General features: G+C 41.8%; 1 protein-coding gene and 1 non-coding gene across 6 annotated transcripts in view; both read left to right on the top strand.

The window, feature by feature from the left end:
• Nucleotides 1-1,092: 1,092 nt before the first annotated feature.
• trnaa-agc (transfer RNA alanine (anticodon AGC)) lies at nucleotides 1,093-1,165 on the top strand. The gene has a single exon. It is a non-coding gene; the product is annotated as a tRNA-Ala (tRNA).
• Nucleotides 1,166-1,685: 520 nt separating this feature from the next.
• The window catches only part of kif20a (kinesin family member 20A), a 122,426-nt gene continuing 97,199 nt past the window's right edge, over nucleotides 1,686-26,912 (top strand). For 2 of the 5 annotated variants that reach the window (XM_069899213.1, XM_069899209.1), the window contains exons 1-3: nucleotides 1,686-1,767; nucleotides 17,135-17,408; nucleotides 19,278-19,397. In XM_069899213.1, the coding sequence (XP_069755314.1) occupies nucleotides 17,154-17,408; nucleotides 19,278-19,397 (375 nt within the window). In that variant the 5' untranslated portion in view covers nucleotides 1,686-1,767; nucleotides 17,135-17,153. Of the gene's footprint in view, nucleotides 1,817-3,413; nucleotides 3,614-16,683; nucleotides 16,818-17,134; nucleotides 17,409-19,277; nucleotides 19,398-26,912 lie in introns of those variants that run through there. The other 3 variants (XM_069899210.1, XM_069899212.1, XM_069899211.1) reach the window with 3 other exon arrangements.

Genomic DNA, 26,912 nt, shown 5'->3' with positions numbered 1-26,912 from the left:
CTTGGGCACTGACACCTTTCTAACCGCTTCAGGGGACTGGACTGTGGTGGGACCATAGAGGTCACGAGGGATGGGAGCAGGAGGTGGTGGAATGCACACAGACTGGATTTCTGAAGGGATTCTCTTTTGCTTCTTTTCGTTGTCTTGATGGTGTCTCTAGAGCAGGAGCAGCTCTGTGGGCCTTCACAGGGGAAACAAAAAAAAGGATCTTTGTGCACTTTGTGTATAGGACAATGAATGAATCTTGACTCTGTCACATTTCTAAATGCTTACCACATAATTAAATATATGAAGTGCTTTATTGACATGGGCAGGAGTAGGGAATAATATTTCTTTACCACCCATAGAAAGGATTTGGGAATAATTGGGGAATGGTGTGGTCTGTAGTATTTATTCACCACGTGGCGAGCGTATTGCTGCTTGATTTCAGTCAAGTTCATGTGTGTATTGAGTGAAACTCAAAAGGGCAGTTATCAGCGTGGCACAGTTGGAGACGTGGATAGCACATAGCTGTCATCGCGCCAGTATAATCAAGACCGGGCCTTGAATCCTGCGCTGTCTGTAAGGAGTTGGTACATTCTCCCCGTGTCTGCGTGGAGTTTCCCAAGGCGGCTTTGGTTTCCTCCCGCCCTTCAAATCATACCAGAGGTTGGAGGTTAATTGGGTGTAATGGGATCGGGGGTGGGGGGGGGGGGGGGAAGGGCCTGTTACCGAGCTGTATGTCTAAATTTGAAATTTAATATGAATTTTAAAAATCTGCAGATGTAAAACATGGAAGTCTGCAGTAAGAGCACGATGCTGGGTGAAGTCAGCAGGTCAGACAGGGTCCTTTTTATTGACATCAGCACTGTCAGGTGTGCAGGGACTCAGCAGGTCTGGCAGCCTCCAGATACCTGCTGCAATAGACATAGACCTTTAGCTCAGAGCCACAATGCCCGTTGCCGCCGAGCTGCTGAGTTCCGCCAGCAGTGGCTGGGTTTAAACGGGAGGAGCCGAGGAGCGCAGCTTCCAGGAGGAAACGGGACAGCGCGGCAATCCGGACTAACACGGTCCTGGTTCCAAAGGAAGAGGCGGAAATTGCTTCCCCCCAGCGGGGAATTAGCTCAAATGGTAGAGCGCTCGCTTAGCATGCGAGAGGTAGCGGGATCGATGCCCGCATTCTCCACACTCTTTTAACCTCCTTTTTCACATGGTAGCGCGTGTAAATGCGATTTGTGGAGCAAGGGATGGTTACTATTTGGAATACATATTTTTCATTAGTGCACATTTGTGGCTGCCATGGGTAGCCCTGCATGGGGAAATATGCAGGGAAATTGGAGCAGTGCTAAGCAGCTCTTCTGGAGAATGGAGTATAGTATTTATCCGTGGATGGAACGGAGTATTTAAAATCCCTTCTTGTGGTACTTGGGATAGTTACATAGTTAAAGTTGCCTACGTACGTGCAAACTGTAGAGACAGAAGCATTGCCGTTCTTGAGCAGAGAACGAGGATGTGGAGGGACTCAGACCGTTCCGATTGCGGGTCCGAGCACCTTTCCTTTGGTCACGTTTCCACGACCAGCGAGGAACGTCTCCTTCTCGCCCTCATCAAACATGGCGTCCAAATCGGCACATGCCCACAGTGCGCATGACACTGAGAGCGGTCACTGGAAAGTGAACGGCGATTGGACAATTTGGAGAGCGGCGCGATGTTTGAAAAGTCGAGTCGTTAGCTTGCGCTGGCATTGGCTGAGGGGTCCGGCCGGCAGGAACAGCAGCGGCGAAGGAGGTGAGGCCAGAGCATCGAACCGCGCGGGTTCTCGGCGGGCGGCCTTCGGGTGAGCTCGGTGCCCGGCTGCCGCCCTACCTCGGGGTTGCGGGATCCGCGGTGCGGGCAGGGAGAGGAGAGTCCGGGGGCGTGTCGGTTCCGGGAGGAGCAGGGGCGGCGGTTGGAGACGCCGGGGCCGACTTGCTGGAGCCGTGCAGCCTCCGGAAAACAGGCCAGGCGCTTGAATGAAATAATGGGGGGAGGAGACCAGGGATGTGCACAGACCGAAGGGGGGTAGAGGGAAGGCTCCCTGAATGGAGAGGGGGAGGGAGCCTAACCCTAACCGCACATACCGTGTGCCCTCGGGGAACGGATGCCCTCTTGGGATAATCCCTTTCCAGCAAAAGGCATAATTGCCCTAGTCAGTCCACCGAGTCCATGCAAAAACTCAACCTGCTGGATGCCTATGTGGGAGAAGAAGAATCTTCACTGTTTTGGACTGGAACCCATCATGGACTTTTTTTTTTGCTTCTTATTCCAGTGTCTGCAGACTCTGGTGTGCCTCTTGCTCTGAGAAGTTTAATCAATCTTATTTCTCTACTGAATTTACTATTGTAGAGCACATCAAAAGAACCAAAGACTTGTCAATCCAAACCAAGGCTGTTATTAACTAAAAGATTGGAGCATATCACAAGTAGGTTGACCAGTCCAGAATGACCTCCTCTGGCTTGGAGCAATCCTTTAAGATCTGCCAGTAGGTGTGGCTACACTCTCAGCCAATCACAGTCATCCTACACTTCCATCTGTACATATACACATTGGTGATAGACTCTACTATCACAACTATATTCTGTTCTCTCCCGCATTCCCATTAGTTGCACGCTGCTGAAGATCCAGCTGTGCTGGGTGGGTCACATCTCCAGAATGGAGGACCATCGCCTTCCCAAGATCGTGTTATATGGCGAGCTCTCCACTGGCCACCGTGACAGAGGTGCACCAAAGAAGAGGTACAAGGACTGCCTAAAGAAATCTCTTGGTGCCTGCCACATTGACCACCACCAGTGGGCTGATATCGCCTCCAACCGTGCATCTTGGCGCCTCACAATTCGGCGGGCAGCAACCTCCTTTGAAGAAGACCGCAGAGCCCACCTCACTGACAAAAGGCAAAGGAGGAAAAACCCAACACCCAACCCCAACCAACCAATTTTCCCCTGCAACCGTGTCTGCCTGTCCCGCATCGGACTTGTCAGCCACAATCGAGCCTGCAGCTGACGTGGACATTTACCCCTCCATAAATCTTCGTCCGCGAAGCCAAGCCAAAGAAAGACATAACTACAATGGGGTGATTTGTAGTAGCCATGTAACTTCCCTTAACAGAATCAGAATTTATTGTCATGACAAGTCACCAAATCTGTTTTGCGGCAGCATCACAGTGCAGACATTCATATTGCAACAATAAAAAAAATAGTGCATAAAAAGGAAGGCAGTGCCTTTGGTTCATTGATTAGCTGATGGTAGCAGGGAAGAAGCTGTCCTTGTGCTGCTGAGTGCCTGTCTTTAGGCTCCTTTACCTTTTTCCTGATGGTGATAGAGTGAAGAGGGGCGTGACCTGGATGGTGGGGTATTCTGCTTCTTTAAGACGCCGTCTCTTGTAGATGTCCTCGATGGAGTGAAATCTGGTGCCTGCGATGCCGCAGACTGAGTTAACCACTCTGGAGTTTTTTCTTGGCCTGAGAGTTGGTGCCTCCATCTAAGGCAGTGATGCAACCAGCCAGAATGCTCTCCACAGTACATCTGTAGAAGTTTTTAGTGACCTACCAAATCTCAAACACCTCACAGTGTATAGCTGTGGCGAGCCTCCTTCTGAGTAAGTACCCTTGCCTGATGAGGGCGCACAAAATCAGTAAACCGGTGCGGACTCGAAAGGCCAACGTGGCCTGTTTCCGCTCCGTAAATGGTTATATGGATTGCATCGACATGAAGGTTCCAGGATAAATCCTGAGAGATGTTTCACCCAGGAATTGGGTCTATTGTGTCTTGTGGAAATGGGAAGAAATTGCAACACCTGGGGCAAACTATGTAGGGAGATTGTGTACAGTTTATATGTGAATAGGAAGGGCATGCCAATTGGACTAGCCCAGAATATCAACTTTGATGACATGTGTATGGTAGCTTGTGCTGAATGGCCTGTTCTGTGCTGTATGACTATGAAAGGTTATTTGGAACTCCTAATTACAAGTTATTTTAAACTTCATCTCCACTCCTAAACTGACCTCTTTGCCTCCACTGCTGGCATGTGGCCAACTGAAAACTAGAGCAGCAGCAACACTTTATGTTGCATCTGAGTAAATGACAACCCCACATCATCACCATTGAATTATCAGACTTCAGATTCCCAGTATTCTCTTGCCATGGTTCCTTTTTATCTCATGATCCACCTAAGCTCTTGATCAATGGTGCAACCTGAAAGTGCACAATTCTTACCCATACCCCCTACCCCCCAACCACCACCTCTGGTGCTCCTTAACCTAAATTCCTCCAGCAGATTTATTTTCTACTTATTGCTTACCAGCTCCTGCCTTGCTCCTCCCCATCACCTCTCTCTCCTTTACACTTTCACTTCTGAAGCTGTATCTCAACCTAAAATGTTGACTTTCCCTCCCTATATGCTATATTCCAGCATTTACATTTCTCCAAATTGGATGTAAAGATCCAATAAGGATTTCTGCAGCCCAACTTTATTTCAATGGCTCAGTGATTTTTCTTCTTGGAAGTAGATTAGGGGTTGTAACATGGCATATTTATTATGTTGGTGATCAGCTACCTTGAACTTCATAACACTAAAATTTTTGTAGGATGGTCTAAGGTTCAGCAGTAATTAAAAATCTAGCAAGGTTTTACTTGTTTTAAATCATCCAAGCAGGGCTGGTGAAGTAGGTTTTTTTAAAAAAAGATATTTCCAAATTGTTAAGATTTTGAATGTCAAAATTGAGAGTTAAAATTATGCTGATTTGGTGCATTGATTATTGATAAATTCTGCACTATTAAGAGAGTTTGCTGAGATACTTGAGAGGTTTTCTGTAGTTGTGATTTTTGTTGTTGTTGCATCTATTACTGGAGACTAATTAACTACAAATACCTCTGGAAGAGATTTGCACAGTTGGTGATATGGAAACAATTTGGCAGAGGCCACGAAAAGGGAAGAAGGAAGTAAACTATAATCGAATCCACTTGAATCAATCTACCTTGAGGCTGTGCCTTCCTTAATGAGAAAGAATAGTGATGTTAGGGTTGACTTGTCACAATGTAGATTTTAATAATTAATTTTAAATGTATAATCGTGGACAGCACGACTGAAATCTCTGAATGTTTATCCAATCAGTGAGATATCTTACTGATAATCATAAATGCAGCAGAAATGCACTTTATTATGGCTTGCAACATAGAACGTCAGTATCCAAATGATACTTTTACAGAAGAGAAGTCTGGTCAGTACCATTTTTAATTTTAACTAGCTAGCTCTACCTCATGACATGTATTTTGCATTTCAAGAATTTTAATCAAGCTTAATCATCTCAAATTGATTTGTGGATTTTATTTATTTAGAGCAGTGGTTCGCAACCTTTTTCCACTCACATCCCACTTTAAGTATTCCCTATGCCATCGGTGCTCTGTGATTAGTAAGGGATTGCTTAAGGTGGGATGTGGGTGGGAAAGGAAGGTTGAGAATCACTACTCTAGACCAAGTTGTTACTGAAACATTTGGCTTGAGGAATATTGTCATTGGCCCATTTCCTTTGGAGTTCTGAAACCGTGCACACAATGGTATGAATAGGTATGATTACAACAGTGGTTTTCAAACTTTTTCTTTTCATCCATGTACAACTTTAAGCAATCCCTTACTAATCACAGAGCACCTATAGCACATAGTCCCGTCTCAACACCCCTATGTAACTGGATTCTGGACTTCCTAATGGAAATACCAATCTCTCTGTGTCGGTAGCAGATCATTGAGCACTGGTGGACCTCCGGCTGTGTGCTCAGCCAGCTCCCGTTCACACTACTGACCCACAACTGTAACTCCAATAAGGTTATCGAGGTTTGGATCTGGAGCTCGGGCTGCTGATGGTTTGGAGTGGACTCGGGCTGCAGAAGTGCTGGAGGTGAATCCACGGACACTCAGTGACTGAGGAAACTCTCCTCTTTCCCAACGGGAAACAGCTTCTCACGGGCAGTGAGACTCCTGAATTAATTTTCACTAACCATGTGAGACTCTACTATCTATTTGTCCTGCATATGTGTATTACATGTGTTATGTTTGGTTGTGTGTTTGCATGTTTTGCACCAAGGACTGGAGACCGCTGTTTAGTCGGGTTGCACTTGTGCATTTGGATGATGAAGAAACTTGAATTTCTAAGTGCTTTATACATTCCATCCATCATGGATATGTGGACAATTTTCCTTGTGTGCTGAGCCAGCATCTGTGTAGCTAATATTAAATTTGGATTGTATATGTATCTGACTGATTTTATTTTATTTGGAATTTTCTTGCTGTACTGCTTAGTATGATGTGGAATTCAGCAGCAACTTTTGGCACAGGAAGGTGCAAACTTGGTTTTGTTTGAGGTAATAGTGATTCCCTCCAATGTCTCAAAGGTCGATGAACTGATGCATTTTGTTTTGGCATAGTTTGTCAAATTTACCCAGTAATAATCTTGCTTTCTTTGTCAGAATTTTTGCAAGCTCCCAATTATCGTTTCAATGCCCCAAAGTTAGGATGGAGGATGATTTCTTATCTTTTTTCTCTTCTACCCTCCCACCTGTATTTACTTGTTAGCCTGTGCTTCTGCTTCTTTCTCACTCATCTCTTTCTTCCTCTCTCCCTCCACATTTTTATTCAGATGCTTGACTGTTGTTGCTTGTACTTGATGAAGGGCCTAGGCATGAAATGTTTGTTACCCTTTACTTCCTAGGGATGTTGTGTGACCTGCTGAGTTTCTCCAGCATGTTTGTGTATTGCACTTGACTCCAGCATCTACAGACTTGTTTAATTCCTATCCTGATTTTTCTCTCTTGGAATAAAGATGTTTTTCAAGGATAAATAGGAGTCAACTGAGTAATATGATGTGTCTGTGAAATTGTGCAAAATACTACTATGTGCCGAGAGCAGGATTATTTAACCCCATCCATGTTTGACACCATTTATCATAGCAGGATGTTGAGAGGAGACATCTTTGAGATGTATAAAGCAATATGAAAGCTGGGTAGGAAGGCCGTATTCCCCCTTGGTCAGGTGGTCGGAGCCAAGGGAGGCAAATGTTATTGGTCCAAGGATTAGCTAAATAATGAATGTTTAGAGTCGTGAATGGAGTGCCAAACAAGAGGGGTGTTTGATCAGGGTGATAGTCTTGCGTTTTTGGAGTTGCATTTGTCCAGACAAATGGAGAGCATTCCTCCAGGCTCCTGATGTGTTTGGTAGGTAAATGTATAGGTAAGAGTTGAGAGGGAGTGCCATCTTTAAATTTCAATGACCTAATCTGAAAGTTTGGTAGAGTTTTTTTTTTAAAAAAAAAAGGAAAATAAATGGAGCTGTTAAATCTGACAGGAAATACAGTTTGTTAACATTTTCTACCTGATCAAAATTATTTAAAACCGGTTGAAACTGGCCCAGCATTAATTTTTGCAGTGACTCTTGTAGTTGCAATTTAAAAAAAAATCTCGAGTAGTTTTGTCAGCATGGACAAGTTGAGCCAAAGCATCTGCTGTAGAATGACTTCAGATTTCTTCTAATTAATTCAAAGTAAAATCCAAGTAAGGTTTATACTAATCTGTAGCTAATTAACCTACCAATACAACCTTTGCAATATTAGCCTTCAGCATTTCTGACAACGGAAACTACAGGTGCCTGGCAGTTCTCGGAACACTCATGTGAGAGATGGGAAAATTGATCTAAAATTATGAACATGGAAGAAACTAAAGTTCATCAGTAAAATGGCTGTAACCAGTTCAAACAGGATAAGCTTGGGGCTTAGGATGCAGGAAAGCAGAGTCAGCACGATTAACATAAGAATCTTCTAGTCTTTGTGACAAGACCATAGGGCTAAGATAAGGAATGGTAAGGTACAATAGAATGTAGGAAGTTGAGGTAGTCTGGATCAGATAAGGGTCTCCTAGCCCTGGACAGAAGTACCAAGTCATACATTTCTAATTAGCTAACCATACACAGATTTATACATATGAAATTAGCCAACCCTAGATAGAATGAGTCAACTCTGCATATCAAGAAACTGTAGCCCAGAGAATCAGGAAGGTGTGAATAAGGACAATGACATGATGGGGCACCCACAGGATACCCCCTGGTCCTCCAAGTGTACTGAAACTTGGCAGGAAGGATTGCCTATGCCAAACCCATCCAGGGGGCAGAAGAATGTAAGGGGGAGGGCACTCTGATACTGAAATTGACTGTATAAAAGTTGGGTGAGCCCCAGTGTATGTGTGTGTTCCCAGGGTAAGGGGAAGCACCCAACTTTGCATTGTTGTAGTAATAAATGTTCTTTGTTCTCAATTTTTGTCTCGAGCAATTTCTTTAAAGGTACTTTAATTTCTAACAAATGGGAGCTCGTCCGGGATCACACTCCCTCCACTGACAGAGTACCCTGACGACGAGAGTAGGTGCACCCCGGCTGATTCAGCTGGACTCACGGGCGACGGGTGGCTGGTCAGTGGAAGAAGCGAGTGATATCCGAGAAGAGGCATTGAGAACAAACGGCGGAAGGACGCGCGCTAGAGCAGTACTGCTAGAACTCGGTAAGAGTATTTTACTTGTTCCTAAGCATGGGAATAGCGGGCAGTAAAGATGAGAGTCCTGACACAGGACGTGACCACCAGATAGCTACGTACAGCCCGCTTGGGTTGATGTTATCTGAGTGGGGCACAGGAAAGACCCGCGGTAAAGACAAACTGACGATGGTCAGGTATTGTTGTAATGAATGGGTTAAATACCCGGTTAAAGGGAGCTCCGTGTACTGGCCAAAATTCGGATCCGAGGATGAATGGATGTGTAAAGCTTTGAACCTATGGCTCTATCAAAACCAGAAAGACAATGTTGAGAGCAGGGAATATGCAGCCTGCTGGCTCAAGGGATCCATTGAACAGCTGGTTTTGAATGAGAAAGAATCCAGGGATAAGAGAGAGGAGGAACCTCTTGTCCCTGAATCACAGGGTTGGGATGTGTTACATTCCCTCCCTCCACCCTATGTTCCTCCTATGCCAGCTCCTATCTTTCCTTCCCCTCCTATGACCTACCCTTCTGCACCTTCCCCACCTCCCCCACCACTAGAGAAGAGAGAAGAGAGCAGGAGTGGTATGATAACTTGCTCACAAAGCACTCGATTACCACCTCTGTTGGCAGGAGAGAGAGGTAACTTTAATTCAGAACAGCGTGAGACTCTTCAGGAAGAAAGGGCAGAACCCTTTGATTCATTTCCCAGGGAGCAGGAACCCAGACCTAATAAGTCAGAAACCAATTGGATGAGACCACTGCGGGAAGTTCCCATGGGAGAGGGTCTCGGTTTCGTAAATGTGCCCCTGACCAGTACTGAAGTGTGTAACTTTAAGAAAGAACTGACCTCCCTGATAGAAGATCCCCAGGGATGTGCCGAACAGTTAGACCAATTTTTGGGACCAAATATATATACAATATGAGGGTCTCGACATAGAAACCCCAGCAGGGGAACAATTGATACTAACAGGTTTTGTTACCAACTCAGCCCCAGACATTAGGAGAAAATTACAAAAGACAGAAAATTGGCATGAGCAGGGAATAACCCAGCTTCTACAGATCACACAAAAAGCATTTGTCCAGACATCTGAGGATAAGCAGAAAGCAAAGGCTAACATTTTGATGCAAGCAGTTAAAATAATAGTAGATGAGTAACATGGAAAAGGCAGGGACTGTGTGCCAGCTCCTGAATGTTGGGAGAAGTGCAGGGAGTGGGAGAGTAGAGACCAGAGATAATTTCATAAATCACGACTTCCCACTTCAGTCACTGACCAATATTGATTAAAATTCATGCTAAAAATTAAATGTCATAAATGATCATTTTTCAATACTGTAGAATTAGCGAATTTAACTACCAGTTAATTCCAATTTATGAAATAAATTGTATTCAAATGTGATTTTGCACAGGGAGTACCTGAGAGTTGTGATGTTATAACATTTGCAGGGAGAAATGTTTGCGCAAATAGGGTGAGTTCTATACATCTTAACTTTAAGTGTATGTGAGATTAAGAAAGGATCTGATGTGTAAAGTGGCTGGATCAGCCAGTTGAAGGGGGAGTGTGCATGTCCCTTTAAGTGCACTGTGGCACTTGAAATTGAGGCTTCAGGCTCTTGTCTTGCAGTTAGAGGTATGGAGCCCGATCAACACATTTAATACATTTCTTCTACACATTCAGCAGTCAAGGTCCGTGAGTTTAAAGATCACCCACCTCTGGAGAATAAAGATACCTCTGGGGATTCCTATGGGGATTCCTATAAGTTTAATCATTCATTTCTCTGGTGCATTTTCCTCTGGAGTGAAATTAATGCCTCAGCACAATTTCTCTGTATTGCCGCTGTTATTTAATTCATGATAACTTTCCCCATTCATCAGGTTTATATTTAAATCCGGTAGTGCAGAAGTTACATTGTAAATAATCACGGAGGTAAACCCTGCGCGACTGGATTCAGCTTAATGGAGAAATAAACCTGCGAACTGGTCTATGGTGCTGTGTGAGTATTGCAATAGGTGGAATATGATTTAAATTGGTGGCATAGTTCAGAACAATTGGGTGCATAAGAATAATAATATCATTAAGAACTCACAGATCTTGTACCGGATGCTATTCAGTACATCTTGACTTAAGGACTGGAGAAATTGGCATGTTAGAATGAGATTGGCATGGCACCAATATTTCTTGATTCAATAATGACTCCACAAGCTCCAGGATTCATGCAGCAGAACTTTTAAGTGGAATATAATAGAAACTAGCCTGTACTTAAATTATTGTGTGTGCAATCTTCATAAGAACATCTTTTAACTTTTTTTGGTGCCTGTTTTACAGACTGTTTTAAATAAGGCCAGCTCCTGTGAGCTGTGGCACAAGGCATTTTACTTAAGGCAGAACTAAAGGTTGAATATGTTTCAAGTTCTCTTGCAGGGGCTCTTGTGCTGCAATGTCTGTTATGTACTCACTCTAACAAATTGGAGGGTTGTGCCCCATACAGACAAGCAGCTCCAACTGCATTTTAATAAGGTCTAACATATTCAAAACCCATGCAAATATGGTTTGTGTTTCATTTTACAATTTTTACACTAACACAAAGGAAAGTCAGATTGTTACAAAGTGCCGTAATTTAACATTTTTTTTCGTTTCTTTAATGGTTTATTCAGTTATTGTTGTATTTTATTGCTGTTTTCAATGAGCTTTACATTTATTGTGGTTTGTTCAGTTATTGTTGTATTTTATTGCTGTTTTCAATGAGCTTTACATTTATTGTGGTTTATTCAGTTATTGTTGTATTTTATTGCTGTTTTCAATGAGATTTACATTTATTGTTGTTTATTCAGTTATTGTTATATTTTATTGCTGCTTTCAATGGGTTTTACTTTCATTGTTGTTTTACTCATTTTTTGGAATATTGTTCGTTAATGTTTTAAGTCCCCCTGGAATAGGGGCAGCAGAGGTTACAATTGTGCTCCTTTAGAATGTAGACAGGGCATAGATTTAATGTATAGTCATAATGGGATATAAGGGATCCCAATACGGACCAGGGGAATTAAACAGCTTTAGTGGAGTACATCTAATTTGTATCTTAGCCTACACAGGTATTAAAGACAGGAGTTTTGAAGCGATAGCACAAAGGACATGGTGGGACAAAGACAGACAGAATGGTAGTCAGGATTGTACATGTAACAGAGAGAGAGAGAGAGTTAATACATATGCTAATGTACACAGACAGGCTGCAACTCACAAGTTCAATGATACATATGCTAATGTTAGCAGACAAGCTGCAACACACAGTTAAATCACAAGAAACAATCCCCCCCCAGCTTGGTCTCTTTTCATCACCCCGTGAAGGGGAGCACCAGTTTCCAACAACGTGAGCTGCTTGACACTTTAATATCAGGCTCCAAACAGCCTTCGGAGATCGGTGGCCCTAGGGTTCGGGGCTGAAGAGGACATCAGATACTAGCCACAATTCAACGGAACCGCCTGACTACTCGTTCGCTGCTGAAGGCAGCGTTTCTCACAGACTTCGTCAGGACAATGCTTACAAAAGTCGGGTGGTTAAAAGACACTGCTTCAATGTTTCAACGTGAATCTGCCCATGCCCATGTTCAGACGTGGCAACTTCGGACTGATATGGGATGGACTAGACTCTTTACTGAGAACTGGAGCCTGATACTCACAACCCTAATAAGCAGCTGGACTCGCTACTCTGACCTTCATGGTGCTCCCCTACCTAAAGACTTTACACAGGTGTTACAATTCGGTTATTGACCAGCTGGGTAAAACTACACCTTACAATTGAAAGATCAGTATTACTGATCTAAAAGAAAAGTGAAGATTGTGAGAGATGGGAAAATTGATCTAAAATTATGAACATGGAAGAAACTAAAGTTCATCAGTAAAATGGCTGTAACCAGTTCAAACAGGATAAGCTTGGGGCTTAGGATGCAGGAAAGCAGAGTCAGCACGATTAACATAAGAATCTTCTAGTCTTTGTGACAAGACCATAGGGCTAAGATAAGGAATGGTAAGGTACAATAGAATGTAGGAAGTTGAGGTAGTCTGGATCAGATAAGGGTCTCCTAGCCCTGGACAGAAGTACCAAGTCATACATTTCTAATTAGCTAACCATACACAGATTTATACATATGAAATTAGCCAACCCTAGATAGAATGAGTCAACTCTGCATATCAAGAAACTGTAGCCCAGAGAATCAGGAAGGTGTGAATAAGGACAATGACATGATGGGGCACCCACAGGATACCCCCTGGTCCTCCAAGTGTACTGAAACTGCACGTAGGCAGGAAGGATTGCCTATGCCAAACCCATCCAGGGGGCAGAAGAATGTAAGGGGGAGGGCACTCTGATACTGAAATTGACTGTATAAAAGTTGGGTGAGCCCCAGTGTATGTGTGTGTTCCCAGGGTAAGGGGAAGCACCCAACTTTGCATTGTTGTAGTAATAAATGTTCTTTGTTCTCAATTTTTGTCTCGAGCAATTTCTTTAAAGGTACTTTAATTCCTAACACTCATGTAACCTGATGAGTATATACTTTAAAAAAAAGTTCTGCTTAGAGGAAGACGATCAGGAGTGTGTCTGTGGTTTGGTTCCAGCCAGGTCTCAAGGGTGTCTGTCAAGAGAATTTCTGCCTGTATCAAGTTTTTGGTCAATGACCTGCCGTCTAACACAGGCATTCTCAATGGGGGCCAATTGCCCCACCTCCCCTGGGGCTGGGGCATGGACTAAAATCAAAATATATTTTGTTTTTTATGTAGTTGCTAGAAGAGAAGCATGGAAGAAACCAGCTAAATGTCTGCTTCACAAGGAAGGGGGCCCATAAGCCTTGAGATGAGTCTTAAAGGGGCTGTAGCCAAAACCAAGGTTGAGAATGGCTGGTCTAACAAATGTATAGTTTGTTGGAATTTGGGTCCAGAAACACAAATTCTGCTTTCCCTGTTGTAGGATCCTGCCTGACCTTGGGATTTCTGACATTTTCTGTTTGTGAGTCATAAATTCAGCACAGAAATAGGCTCTTTAGCCTTATCAACCACCTATTTATACATATCCTACATTGATTTTTTCAAATGTTCCCCAGGTTCTATCACTTGCCTATGTCATAACAGCCAGTTAAATATATAGCGCCTCTTTGGGTTGTGGGAGGAAACACACACAATTGCAGGGAACGTGTGCAAACTCCACAAACCATTTGCTGTATTTAAAATAGAGAAGTTGCATTTTTTAAATATATTGCATTGCTTTGAACACATGGGAAAGCAGCAGTCAGCAAGGTTTTTGTATAAATTCTGAAACTGAGGAAAACTGGTAGCAAACTGAGTATATGAACAGAACTCTGAGGCACAACTGTTAAGAGATTCCATTTACTGTAGTTTGAGTCTGCATTAATTTTACTTTGTATTTTACTGCCTGAGCTCTTAGTTCCATGTAAATGTTGTTGCTTTATCATTGGTACACTTCATAATTTCAGTGGCAGCACTGACAATTGTCAAAGTGAATGCTTTCTTTTAACTTCAGTGCAGCTTTTATTGCCTTTAGTGGATAATAAGCTAAAATTTAATGACCATTCTTTCACTGAACATGAAAGGCAATGATTCAAATGCTCAAAATGTACATTTCTGTCAAATCACAGCAGGTGGTGTTTGAAGTCCTGTTAAATGGATTCTACTAACTCTCTGCATTGTACAAATTGCAGCTTCCTATTTTGCAGAACATAATTTGTGATGGGAGTATTTATTGAAGCAGTTAGTTAGCACCCGGTTCTTACATTTGGTTTGTATGTTGATTGGGTTTGTTAGTAAATGATCAGCATCTGGCTTCACTCCAAGTCACTGTACTTGGTGTCTGAATTAATGGAGAGCATTCGTACATAGGTTAGTTATTTTGAAATTAATTTCCAGTGGATACTGGCAAATGGGAAGCTTTCATAGTCCTCTTGAATGTAATGAATCAGTTGGAAGAGCTTACAGATTCAGGTACCACAGTGAACCTTAGTGGTATTTTTTCTCATTCTGGCTGAGAACTAAATTTCCATGTGATTTTTTTTTCCCAGAGTGCAGATTTATTCTGCTGATCTCAGTAATTTTCTTGTACTGTAAGCAAGTTTTGTAACTTAATGGCAACAGTGTTTACTCTGCTTGGAATGAATGTCAGTGAATAAATGGGTTTAGATCAGGGTGATGATACAATATTTTCAAAACCATATAGAAACTTGAGTTAAATTTTGTTCTGGGACTTGGGTGTGTATAATCTGTTGCAAGGAGGCCACTGCTCATGCCCAGTGACATCAAAATACACAGCATTGATACGATGAAACTTGTACAACTCTACTGCCCATACGAGGCCCTTGAGGGCACTGGCCTGAATGAAGAGTTGAAGTCTGCCTCTGTGATTGGTTAACTCTACCAGAACCCAGAGGTCTGAGTCATCTATCTTCCCATGGCACTGACATGTGATGGACAAAACCCCTTGGTGCCACTATTTTGGATATGCATTCAAATGTGAAATCTTGTACATTAATTATTTGGATCATTTTTATTTATCAGTTAAACCACACATGAAATTATTTTGCAACTTTGATTTTGGAAAGTCACTAATCCGACCTTGTTTCCAGCCCTGAATTTGTAATTTTTTTATAATCTTTGAAGGTGCTTGTTAATGTTGTTCTTCAATCCATTACCTCAATAAATAGTCAAGGTTTTGCAGGAAGTCAGCTGAACTAGGGTGTAATTGTTGGTATCTATCTCTGATGGTAAGATTGAACTCTTGTCACAAAGCAGGCAGACTTTTTCCTTTGCTATTTCAAAAAAAGGGGTGGAGAATTGGATAAGCAAGTTTGAGGATGATAAAGATTGTTGGTGTTGTGGACAGTGAGGAAGATTACCGTAGATTAAAAGGTGATTTAGGAAGGCTGGAGGTGTGGGCTGAGAAATGGCTGATGGAATTTAATATAGATAAGTGTGAGGTGTTACACTTTGGAAAGGCAAATCTAAATAGGTCATATGCATTAAATGGTAGGCTATTGAGATGTGCAGAGCAACAAAGGGATTTAGGAGTTGTGGTAAATAGTACCCTCAAGGCTGATACTCAGGTAGATAGTGTGGTGAAGAAGGCATTTGGAATGTTGGCCTTCATAAATCGGAGTATTGAATTCAAGAGTAGGGAGGTTATGATGAAATTGTACAAGGCATTGGTGAGGCCAAATTTGGAGTACTGTGTACAGTTTTGGTCACCAAATTATAGGAAAGATATAAACAAAATAGAGAGTGCAGAGAAGGTTCACGAGAATGTTGACAGGATTTCAAGGTTTGAGTTACAGGGAAAGGTTGTGCAGACTGGGGCTTTTTTCTCTGGAGCGGAGAAGATTGAGAGGGGACTTAATAGAGGTGTTTAAGATTTTAAAAGGGATAGACAGAGTAAACGTGGATAAGCTTTTTCAATTAAGAATGGGGGAGATTCAAACTAGAGGGCATGGTTTAAGATGGAAGGGGGAACATGAGGGGAAATTTCTTTACGCAAAGGGTGGTAGGGATGTGGAATGAGCTTCCGACAGACGTGGTCGAGGCAGGATGATTGGTTACATTTAAGGAAAGACTAGATAGTTACATAGATAGGAGAGGACTGGAGGGGTATGGACCGTGTGCTGGTCAGTGGGACTAGGAAGGTGGGGATTTGTTATGGCATGGACTAGTAAGGCCGAACTGGCTTGTTCTGTGCTGTAATTGGTTAAATGGTTATAACATTCTTTTGGCTGAAGAGAATCTTTTCAGCACAGAATTTAAGCTAGTGTTTTATTGCACATTCCCAGGTTCCTGCCACAGTTAGATGGAGTCTGAGCTGTCATTGCACATTTCCCTCTTTAACAATGCTTGTGCTCAAAAATTTAACTCGGGGTTAAATTCCAATCTTATTTCTTTGTCTGTCATCAGTCATTTTTGAGTTATTGAACTTGACATCTAGAGAGGTTTGGCTTTATTTCATTCCATCCTGATTGATTGTGTAATGAGAGTACTCCTTGTTATTTTTTTTAACATGTCATGAATAATGTGTAGAATGGGACATGTGCAGAATTCTAAAAAGTATTCTGCTATTTAAAATTCTTTTTGGATTTTATTTGTGCATAGTGATACAAAGTCGATCAAATATATCGGACAGTTGTATTCTCTCTGCACTGCAAGACCATGTTTTTCACTGAATTTAAAGTCATCCTTAACTCCCTTCTGAAGATCCAGCTCTGAGGATACCGACCATCATCAGGGAATTTTTGTGCTGCAAATTCAAGGTTGTTATTACAAAAGTTTGTTTATATTTGCCCTAATTTGGGACCAAGTAGCTTTAAGACTGAGTGACCAAGGGTTGATTAAAGAAGCTATATTTACTTTCAATAGATTTATTGCCTGACCAAAGCACAAGTCATTTTGAGGCCACTTTACACCCCTTTTTCTGTTGATCAGGAGACTATTGTGTGAACTACATAACCATCAAAGGTTAAATTTAACCTTTTAAATATTGTTACACTTGCTGTGCCCTCTAAACTAATAAGAAGTGGCATGAAATATTCTAATCCAATAATTGTAATGAAACAATTTGTTTGTGCAGGAATCACAGCGAAACGAAAATGGCTACAGGAATAATTTCTCCCAATATATATTCAGATGAAGAGGAAACAGCTATCTGGGAATCAACTGCTCTTAACACAATGAGTTGTAACGTTAAAAAGCAGTTGTTACCAGACTTCTCAGCAATCTCGCCAACAAGTACCGTGCCAAGTTCAGGGCAGAGCCCTACAGAGGCTTCTCAAGAAGACAAAATTAAGGTTTACCTCCGGGTTAGACCTTTTACAGAAGCGGAGCTTGAGAGAGGAGAGTCGCAGGTCAGTGGCAGATTGTGAAAAATTTTCATTTGATATTTTTTTTCGTTTGACAACTTTATTTTATTGGTAAGACATTAAACCAATGTCCCATCTGTCTTCACTGGTTAGATGCTGGAGATCAGATTTTTTAAGAAGTTGTTTTCTGCTTACCAATGTGTATCTTCACCAAGACTAGTTAAATAGATGATGGTCAGGACAAACTTGGCGGTTCTGTATTGGGTCGTTATCATTTGATATTTGCTGCACACCTGCTGTGTATGTAGTGAACTTGCTAAATTTCTAATATTGCTACACTGAGAAATATGTCCATGATTATGGTATTGATTGAAGAAATGTTGATCTAGTCAGTCTGTCTGTTAAAGTGCAAGATGTGTAATTGAAATACTTTGGCCAGTTCTGTTGAAGAGGAGCAAAATAATTTTGGTTTCCTGTATTAACAAGGAGTAATTTGAGTTGTGGGGGAAAAAAATGTCTGCTGGTTCACTGGGAGAAGCAGAAGGATTCGACTGTATCCGGGGCATAACCAGGTTTTTAACTTTGGGAGAGAGCACATTAAAAAAAGGCGCTATGACAACTGTTCCCTCAAAGCTGTGTGCGTACACAGGTTTTACAACCAGCTCAAGGGAAATAATGTACGCACATCTGCAGTGCATACCAAATCATTTTAAATTCATTATACATTTTAAATTTGTATTTAAGAAAGCAACTACAACAGCCTCTTTCATCTAGACTTCATTCTAACAAAGCTTGGGGTACTGTCGGGAATTTTTCCCCATCCGCCCTTCCCCCTCCCCACTCTCCCACCTATAGTCCTACACTCGTCCCTCCCCAACCCACCAAGTATGCCTACACATGCCCAAATGTCACATGAAAATTACAATCTTTCTCTTTGCACTAACACCAAAAGACAAAGTAGCTCATTTAGTTTTGATTACAGTAAATCTTCAGCTATCTTATTTCAGCTGACCACCAAATCCAGTACTTGCCTTATTCTCAGGGTGTTTTTTCCGAGCAAGGTACACTTTACTGAATGCCCAAGGATGGGTTTGATAATAACCAAGTCCTCGATGCTGGGAGCTGTCAGCACCTTTAGACCCTTCACATTCCTGTACTAGACGACTGGACTAGTGTCATACATGCTGGGATCCTCCATCTCCCAATCGAATCCGACAGCCCATTCCCTGCGTTCCAGTGGAACACAGGATGCCCTCTGATTGAACACTGGTGCCCGTCTCGCACTTGCCTTGCGGCTCCTTATACAAAATGTTTTCAGAAGTTCCACTGGGGTCCTCTATCAAATTGCTTTCTTACACTTTACACTTCAATAGGATGTCGTCAGGCTGGAATTGGTACCAAATGTTGATAATGGATTGCATTCGATATAAAAGTGTGTGTATATGTGTATGTATATATATATATATATATATATATATATATCATTGACCTAGTGTATCTTGTATTATGATTGAAAGTGTAGCAAATTGTTGTTTAATTATTAAAGAAAACCTGTTCTGTTTATCTCCTGTATTGATGTAAGCAAGGGGCAACACAAGGAACATGTACTATATTGGTGAATATCTTGACTACCTCATTTGGCAAAAGTATTTAATGACATTTTGCATCTGTAAAACACACTTTGAATCTCAAAATCTAATCCTGGCACCACATCATTAAATCACTTTGCAAAGAAGTCTAGTTGGAATGGAAGAAATTCTTTCCATCTTGATTTTCATGGTTGATCTCAAGATCTCTTGAAACAATTAATATATCACTGAGTGTGGATGATCTTAATTTGTACCTTTTAATACTTGTAGGTTTTAAATCTTGGAAACAGTTGCTCATTCATGGCTTTTTCTGAATTCTTCACAGGGCTGTGTTTTCATTGAGAATTCTGAAACACTTCTACTACGTGCTCCTAAGGATTCATTTGCTATGAGGAGTTGTGAGCGAGGGATAGGCCAGGCGATGCACAAATTTACCTTCTCGCAGGTTTGAACTAAAAATGAGATTTATTTAACCTATCAGACTATCAGAGTGAAACAATCTCTAGTTTATTATAGAAATAAAAGTTCTGTCTTTCAGTTTTCACTGACAGTAGCTAATTTGTCAACTTGGCATGCTATGAGTTCAAATGCTGCAAGATGCAGATGCTAATTTCATGCATTTTTTCATTTTCCTGAATGAGCAAAAGAACATCAGAAAATAAAAGCAGGAGTAGGTTACTAGGCCCCTCAAAGCTGTACTACCATTTAATTTAGTCACGCCTGATCTGTCCCACAGCCCAACTCCTCTTTTGTGTAAGTTCCACAGTGCAGAATTGCCAACCTCTCCTTTTCAGTATCTCCACCGGTGAAACCTACACAACTTTCTGGGACAACAAATTCCACTGTTTAACCACCCACAGCAAGAACCTTGGTTTTAGGTGACTGCTTCTTTGCCTTCAATGATGCCACTTTAAGACGGTCACTACTGCAAATCACTTAACCCATATAACCATTTACTGCACAGAAACAGGCCAGTTTGGCCCAACTAGTCCGTGCTGAATATCTTCTCCTACCTCGTCCCACTGACCCGCATTTGGCCCATAACCTTCCACACCTCCCCCGTCCATATACCTATCCAATCTTTCCTTGAATATTAACATAGATCTCACTTCTGCTACCTCCGCTGGACGTTCATTCCACACCCCCACCACCCTCTGTGTGAAGACATTCCCCCTTGTATTTGCCTTGAACTTTTCCCTTTTACTCTCAATCCACGCCCTCTTGTTTGAATCTCTCCTACTCTCAATGGAAAAAGCCTGTCCAGATTGACTCTCGTCTTTCCTCCTTATAATTTTGAATACCTCTATCAAATCACCCCTCAACCTCTACGCTCCAGAGAATAAAGTCCCAGGCTGCTCAACCTTAACTCAAACCCTGGCAGCATTCTCGTAAACCTCCTCTGCACTCTGTAGGCTGTTTATATCCTTCCTGCAATTCGGCAACCAAAACTGCACATAATATTCCAAATTTGGCCTCACCAATGCCTTGTACAATTTCAACTTACCATCCCAATTCCTGTATTCTATACTCCGATTTTTGAAAGCCAATATACTAAATGCCTTCTTTACCCTATCTACATGTGATTCAATTTTCAGAGAATGATGTACCATCACTCCTAAATCCCTTTGTTCCACTGCACTTCTCAATTGTCGACCATTTAACGTTGATGCCCTATTTTGATTAGTCCTACCAAAATGTAGTACCTCACATTTATCAATATTAAACTCCATCTGCCATCTTTCAGCGCACTCTTCTAACTAAGCTTTGATAATCTTCGCTGTCGACAACACTGCCAACCTTTGTATCATCTGCAAATTTACTAATCCAATTTGCCACCCTATCATCTAGATTGTTAATATATTTGACAAACAGCAGTGGACCCAATAAGTCCGATGCAGGACAGGCAGACACGGTTGCAGGGGAAAATTGGTTGGGTCTTGGGTTTTTCCTCCTTTGTCTTTTGTCAGTGAGGTAGGCTCTGCACTCTTCTTCAAAGGAGGTTGCTGCCCGCGAACTGTGAGGTGCCAAGATGCACGGTTTGAGGCGATATCAGCCCACTGGCGGTGGTCAATGTGGCAGGCACCAAGAGATTTCTTTAGGCAGTCCTTGTACCTCTTCTTTGGTGCACCTCTGACACGATGGCCAGTGGAGAGCTCGCCATATAACACGATCTTGGGAAGGCGATGGTCCTCCATTCTGGAGACGTGACCTATCCAGCGCAGTTGGATCTTCAACAGAGTGGATTCGATGCTGTCGGCCTCTGCCATCTCGAGTACTTCGATGTTAGGGATGAAGTCGCTCCAATGAATGTTGAGGATGGAGCAGAGACAACGCTGGTGGAAGTGTTCTAGGAGCCATAGGTGATGCCGGTAGAGGACCCATGATTCTGAGCCGAACAGGAGTATGGGTATGACAACGGCTCTGCATACGCTTATCTTTGTGAGGTTTTTCAGTTGGTTGTTTTTCCAGATTCTTTTGTGTAGTCTTCCAAAGGCGCTATTTGCCTTGGCGAGTCTGTTGTCTATCTCGTTATCGATCCTTGCATCTGATGAAATGGTGCAGCCGAGATAGGTAAACTGGTTGACCGTTTTGAGTTTTGTGTGCCCGATGGAGATGTGGGGGGCTGATAGTCATGGTGGGGAGCTGGCTGATGGAGGACCTCAGTTTTCTTCAGGCTGACTTCCAGGCCAAACATTTTGGCAGTTTCTGCAAAACAGGACGTCAAGCGCTGAAGAGCTGGCTCTGAATGGGCAACTAGAGCAGCATCGTCTGCAAAGAGTGGTTCACGGACAAGTTGCTCTTGCGTCTTGGTGTGAGCTTGCAGGCGCCTCAGATTGAAGAGACTGCTATCCGTGCGGTACCGGATGTAAACAGCGTCTTCATTGTTGAGGTCTTTCATGGCTTGGTTCAGCATCATGCTGAAGAAGATTGAAAAGAGGGTTGGTGCGAGAACGAAACCTTGCTTCACGCCATTGTTAATGAAGAAGGGTTTAGAGAGCTCATTGCTGTATCTGACCCGACCTTGTTGGTTTTCGTGCAGTTGGATAACCATGTTGAGGAACTTTGGGGGGCATCCGATGCGCTCTAGTATTTGCCAAAGCCCTTTCCTGCTCACGGTGTTGAAGGCTTTGGTGAGATCAACAAAGGTGATGTAGAGTCCTTTGTTTTGTTCTCTGCACTTTTCTTGGAGCTGTCTGAGGGCAAAGACCATGTCAGTAGTTCCTCTGTTTGCGCGAAAGCCGCACTGTGATTCTGGGAGAACATTCTCGGCGACACAAGGTATTATTCTATTTTGGAGAATCCTAGCGAAGATTTTGCCTGCAATGGAGAGCAGTGTGATTCCCCTGTAGTTTGAGCAGTCTGATTTCTCATCTTTGTTTTTGTACAGGGTGTTCATGATGGCATCACGAAGGTCCTGAAGCAGTTTTCCTTGGTCTCAATAAAGCTTGAAAAACTCATGCAGTTTGGCATGCAGAGTTTTGCCGCCAGCCTTCCAGATGGTCAGATCTGGCCTTACCAGAGATTTGTAGAGTTGAAACTTGACCTCTAGTCCTTTTTTTAAAAGAAACTAAGATATAAAATACAGGTAGAAAATAAAATTAAAACCCTACAAAATACATAATATCCCCCCTAGTACTCATCCCCCCTCCCACCTCTCCCCACTTTCCACCCCTAACTGCCCCTACAAAAAGAGCCAAAATTATCCATTGCTATGGAGTGTGCCAAATTCTTAACATCTTCAAAAAAAACTTTTAAGATATATCCAAACCCATACATATCAAATATGGAGTCCACATTTTAATAAAAGGAATAATTATTATGCAAATTATGTTATCTTTTCTAAATAAATATAAGATCTCAACTCATTATGCCATCCATGTATATTCAGTTCAATATCATTCTTCATGTAATTGCAATACATTTCCTGGCTACAGCCAAAGCCAGGCGAATAAATGCAATTTGAAATTTGTCCAATCTTAAACCCGTTGTTAAGGTTATAGTATGACCCATTTTAAAAAAAAGTAATGGATCAAGTATTAATTTAAATTTGAATAAATCTTTCAAAAACTCCATAATTCTTTCCCAAAAAGGTTTGACTTTTCCACAGGTCCAAATTGAATGTAGAAAAGTACCGATCTGTTTTCCACAATGAAAGCTCAAATCTGAAGAACTAAAGCCATATCTTTTTAACTTCTCGGGAGTTAAATATAACTGATGCAAGAAATTATAATTGACTAAACTATATCTCACATTAATAATTTAGTCATCCATTCTTCTGGAGACAATAAAATAGATAAAATCTTCTTCCATTTATTCTGTTTTATATAAATCTTGCTTAATCATCTTCTCTTGTAACAAAGCATACATTTCAGAAACCTTTTTTTTACACCAAGAATTAAAATTTCAAATTTAGTTTGTTTAGGTAATGTCAAATCACGTCCAAAATGATCCATTAATAAAGCACGCATTTGATAATATGCAAATAAAGAATTTGGCAATATCCCAAATTTTTTCTTAAGTCTAGTAAAAGAAAGAAACATACCCACCTCAAAACAATCCTCAAGTTTAATACCTTTCAGTTCCCAGGTTTTCAAATAATAATTATTCACTGAAAAAGGAATTATTTATTCTGATATAATGGAGTCTTAGCTGAAATTTTACTTTTAGTTCCTATAATTTGATCTCTTTTATACTAAATCTCCATCAAATGTCTCAATACTGGTAACATAATTTTGTCAAAGATGGGGATTCCATTTGTATATAAATTGATGTACATTAGATTCCAAAATCTGTGCTAACTCAACTTTAGCCCATATAGGAGGTTGATCAATATCAAATATCCTATAAATAAATTTTAATTGAGCGGCCTCATAATAATTCTGAAAAAGTGGTAATTAGAGTCCTCCAACGCATATTTTCATGTCAACTTTTGTAATGATACTCTAGATAATTTATTTTCCATAAAAATAGTCACACTGACGCATTTAATTCTTTTTTAAAAAACCCTTTGGAAGTAAACAAGGAAATAGATTAAAAAAGATATTGAATACATGGAAAAATATTCATTTCAATACAATTCACTCACCCTATTAAAGTTAAAGGTAAATCCTTCCATCTATTCAGATCAAATTTGATTTTATTTAGTAAAGTAACATAATTTATATAAACTTTGATAATCAACATCGACAGTTACACCTAAATATTTAATTTTATTAGGACAACCGGAATTGTGTCATCTGTTTAGATGAATAGTCCTCACCTGAAATTGGTAATATTTCACTTTTATTCCAATTAACTTTATAACCTGACATTTCTCCATACTGTTCCAAACGATTTTGAAGTTTCGCCAAAGATTCTTTAGGATGTGTTAAATATATTAACACCATCTGCAAACAAATTAATTTTATATTCATCCTCACCTACTTTAATTCCTTTAATATTAACATCTTGTCTAATAGTTTGAGCCAATGGTTCTATAACCAATGCATATTCTTCTTTGGCTTGGCTTCGCGGACGAAGATTTATGGAGGGGGTAAAAAGTCCACGTCAGCTGCAGGCTCGTTTGTGGCTGACAAGTCCGATGCGGGACAGGCAGACACGGTTGCAGCGGTTGCAGGGGAAAATTGGTTGGTTGGGGTTGGGTGTTGGGTTTTTCCTCCTTTGCCTTTTGTCAGTGAGGTGGGCTCTGCGGTCTTCTTCAAAGGAGGTTGCTGCCCGCCAAACTGTGAGGCGCCAAGATGCACGGTTTGAGGCGTTATCAGCCCACTGGCGGTGGTCAATGTGGCAGGCACCAAGAGATTTCTTTAGGCAGTCCTTGTACCTTTTCTTTGGTGCACCTCTGTCACGGTGGCCAGTGGAGAGCTCGCCATATAACACGATCTTGGGAAGGCGACGGTCCTCCATTCTGGAGATGTGACCCATCCAGCGCAGCTGGATCTTCAGCAGCGTGGACTCGATGCTGTCGACCTCTGCCATCTCGAGTACTTCGACGTTAGGGATGAAAGCGCTCCAATGGATGTTGAGGATGGAGCGGAGACAACGCTGGTGGAAGCGTTCTAGGAGCCGTAGGTGGTGCCGGTAGAGGACCCATGATTCGGAGCCGAACAGGAGTGTGGGTGTGACAACGGCTCTGTATACGCTTATCTTTGTGAGGTTTTTCAGTTGGTTGTTTTTCCAGACTCTTTTGTGTAGTCTTCCAAAGGCGCTATTTACCTTGGCGAGTCTGTTGTCTATCTCATTGTCGATCCTTGCATCTGATGAAATGGTGCAGCCGAGATGGGTAAACTGGTTGACAGTTTTGAGTTTTGTGTGCCCGATGGAGATGTGGGGGGGCTGGTAGTCATGGTGGGGAGCTGGCTGTTGGAGGACCTCAGTTTTCTTCAGGCTGACTTCCAGGCCAAACATTTTGGCAGTTTCCACAAAGCAGGACGTCAAGCGCTGAAGAGCTGGCTCTGAATGGGCAACTAAAGCGGCATCGTCTGCAAAGAGTAGTTCACGGACAAGTTGCTCTTGTGTCTTGGTGTGAGCTTTCAGGCGCCTCAGATTGAAGAGACTGCCATCCGTGCGGTACCGGATGTAAACAGCGTCTTCATTGTTGGGGTCTTTCATGGCTTGGTTCAGCATCATGCTGAAGAAGATTGAAAAGAGGGTTGGTGCGAGAACACAGCCTTGCTTCACGCCATTGTTAATGGAGAAGGGTTCAGAGAGCTCATTGCTGTATCTGACCCGACCTTGTTGGTTTTCGTGCAGTTGGATAATCATGTTGAGGAACTTTGGGGGACATCCGATGCGCTCTAGTATTTGCCAAAGCCCTTTCCTGCTCACGGTGTCGAAGGCTTTGGTGAAGTCAACAAAGGTGATGTAGAGTCCTTTGTTTTGTTTTCTGCACTTTTCTTGGAGCTGTCTGAGGGCAAAGACCATGTCAGTAGTTCCTCTGTTTGCGCGAAAGCCGCACTGTGATTCTGGGAGAATATTCTCGGCGACACTAGGTATTATTCTATTTAGTAGAATCCTAGCGAAGATTTTGCCTGCAATGGAGAGCAACGTGATTCCCCTGTAGTTTGAGCAGTCTGATTTCTCGCCTTTGTTTTTGTACAGGGTGATGATGGTGGCATCACGAAGATCCTGAGGCAGTTTTCCTTGGTCCCAACAAAGCTTGAAAAACTCATGCAATTTGGCATGCAGAGTTTTGCCGCCAGCCTTCCAGACCTCTGGGGGGATTCCATCCATACCTGCTGCTTTGCCACTTTTCAGTTGTTCGATTGCCTTATATGTCTCATCCAGGGTGAGAACCTCATATTAGGCTGGCGACAAAGGGCAACCTTGTCTATTTGATCTAGTCAAATTAAATAAAGATGATATTTGTCCATTTGTCACCACCCTGGCTGACAAATTTTTATATATAGCCTTCATCCAACCAATAAAGAGTGGTCCAAATTTAAGTCTCTCCAGAACTTTAAATTAAAAAAAAAATTCCACTCCACTCGATCAAAGATTTTTTTCAGCATCTAATGCTACTGTCATTGGTTGGTTGGGTTGCTTTCTTGATGCCTTGATTAATGTAATTAATTTAACAATGTTATCAGCAGAATATCTATTAATAAATCCTGCTTGATCTACATGTATTAATTGTGGTAAACATTTAGCAAGCCCATTAGCTAAAACCTTCGCTACTATTTTGTAATCTACATCTACTAAGGAGATCAGTCTATAAGAAGCCACTTTCAAAGGATCTCTTATCTTTTTTTGGAATAACTAAGGAAATGAACCCGTTTCTGTGGCTTGCTTCAATACATCCATAAATGCAGGGAGCAATAAATCATAAAATTCTTTATAAAACTCTAAAGTAAATCCACCTTCTGGTGATTTCTCACTTGGCATAGTTTGTCACATTTCTTTAATTTCTAAATCAGTAAAGAAACTATCTAATTCCTTCATATCCTTGTCATTCAAAAACGGT

Source organism: Narcine bancroftii, chromosome 9, assembly GCF_036971445.1.
Source record: "Narcine bancroftii isolate sNarBan1 chromosome 9, sNarBan1.hap1, whole genome shotgun sequence".
Taxonomy (NCBI): Eukaryota; Metazoa; Chordata; class Chondrichthyes; order Torpediniformes; family Narcinidae; genus Narcine; species Narcine bancroftii.
This window is presented reverse-complemented; position numbering and strand designations above follow the sequence as displayed.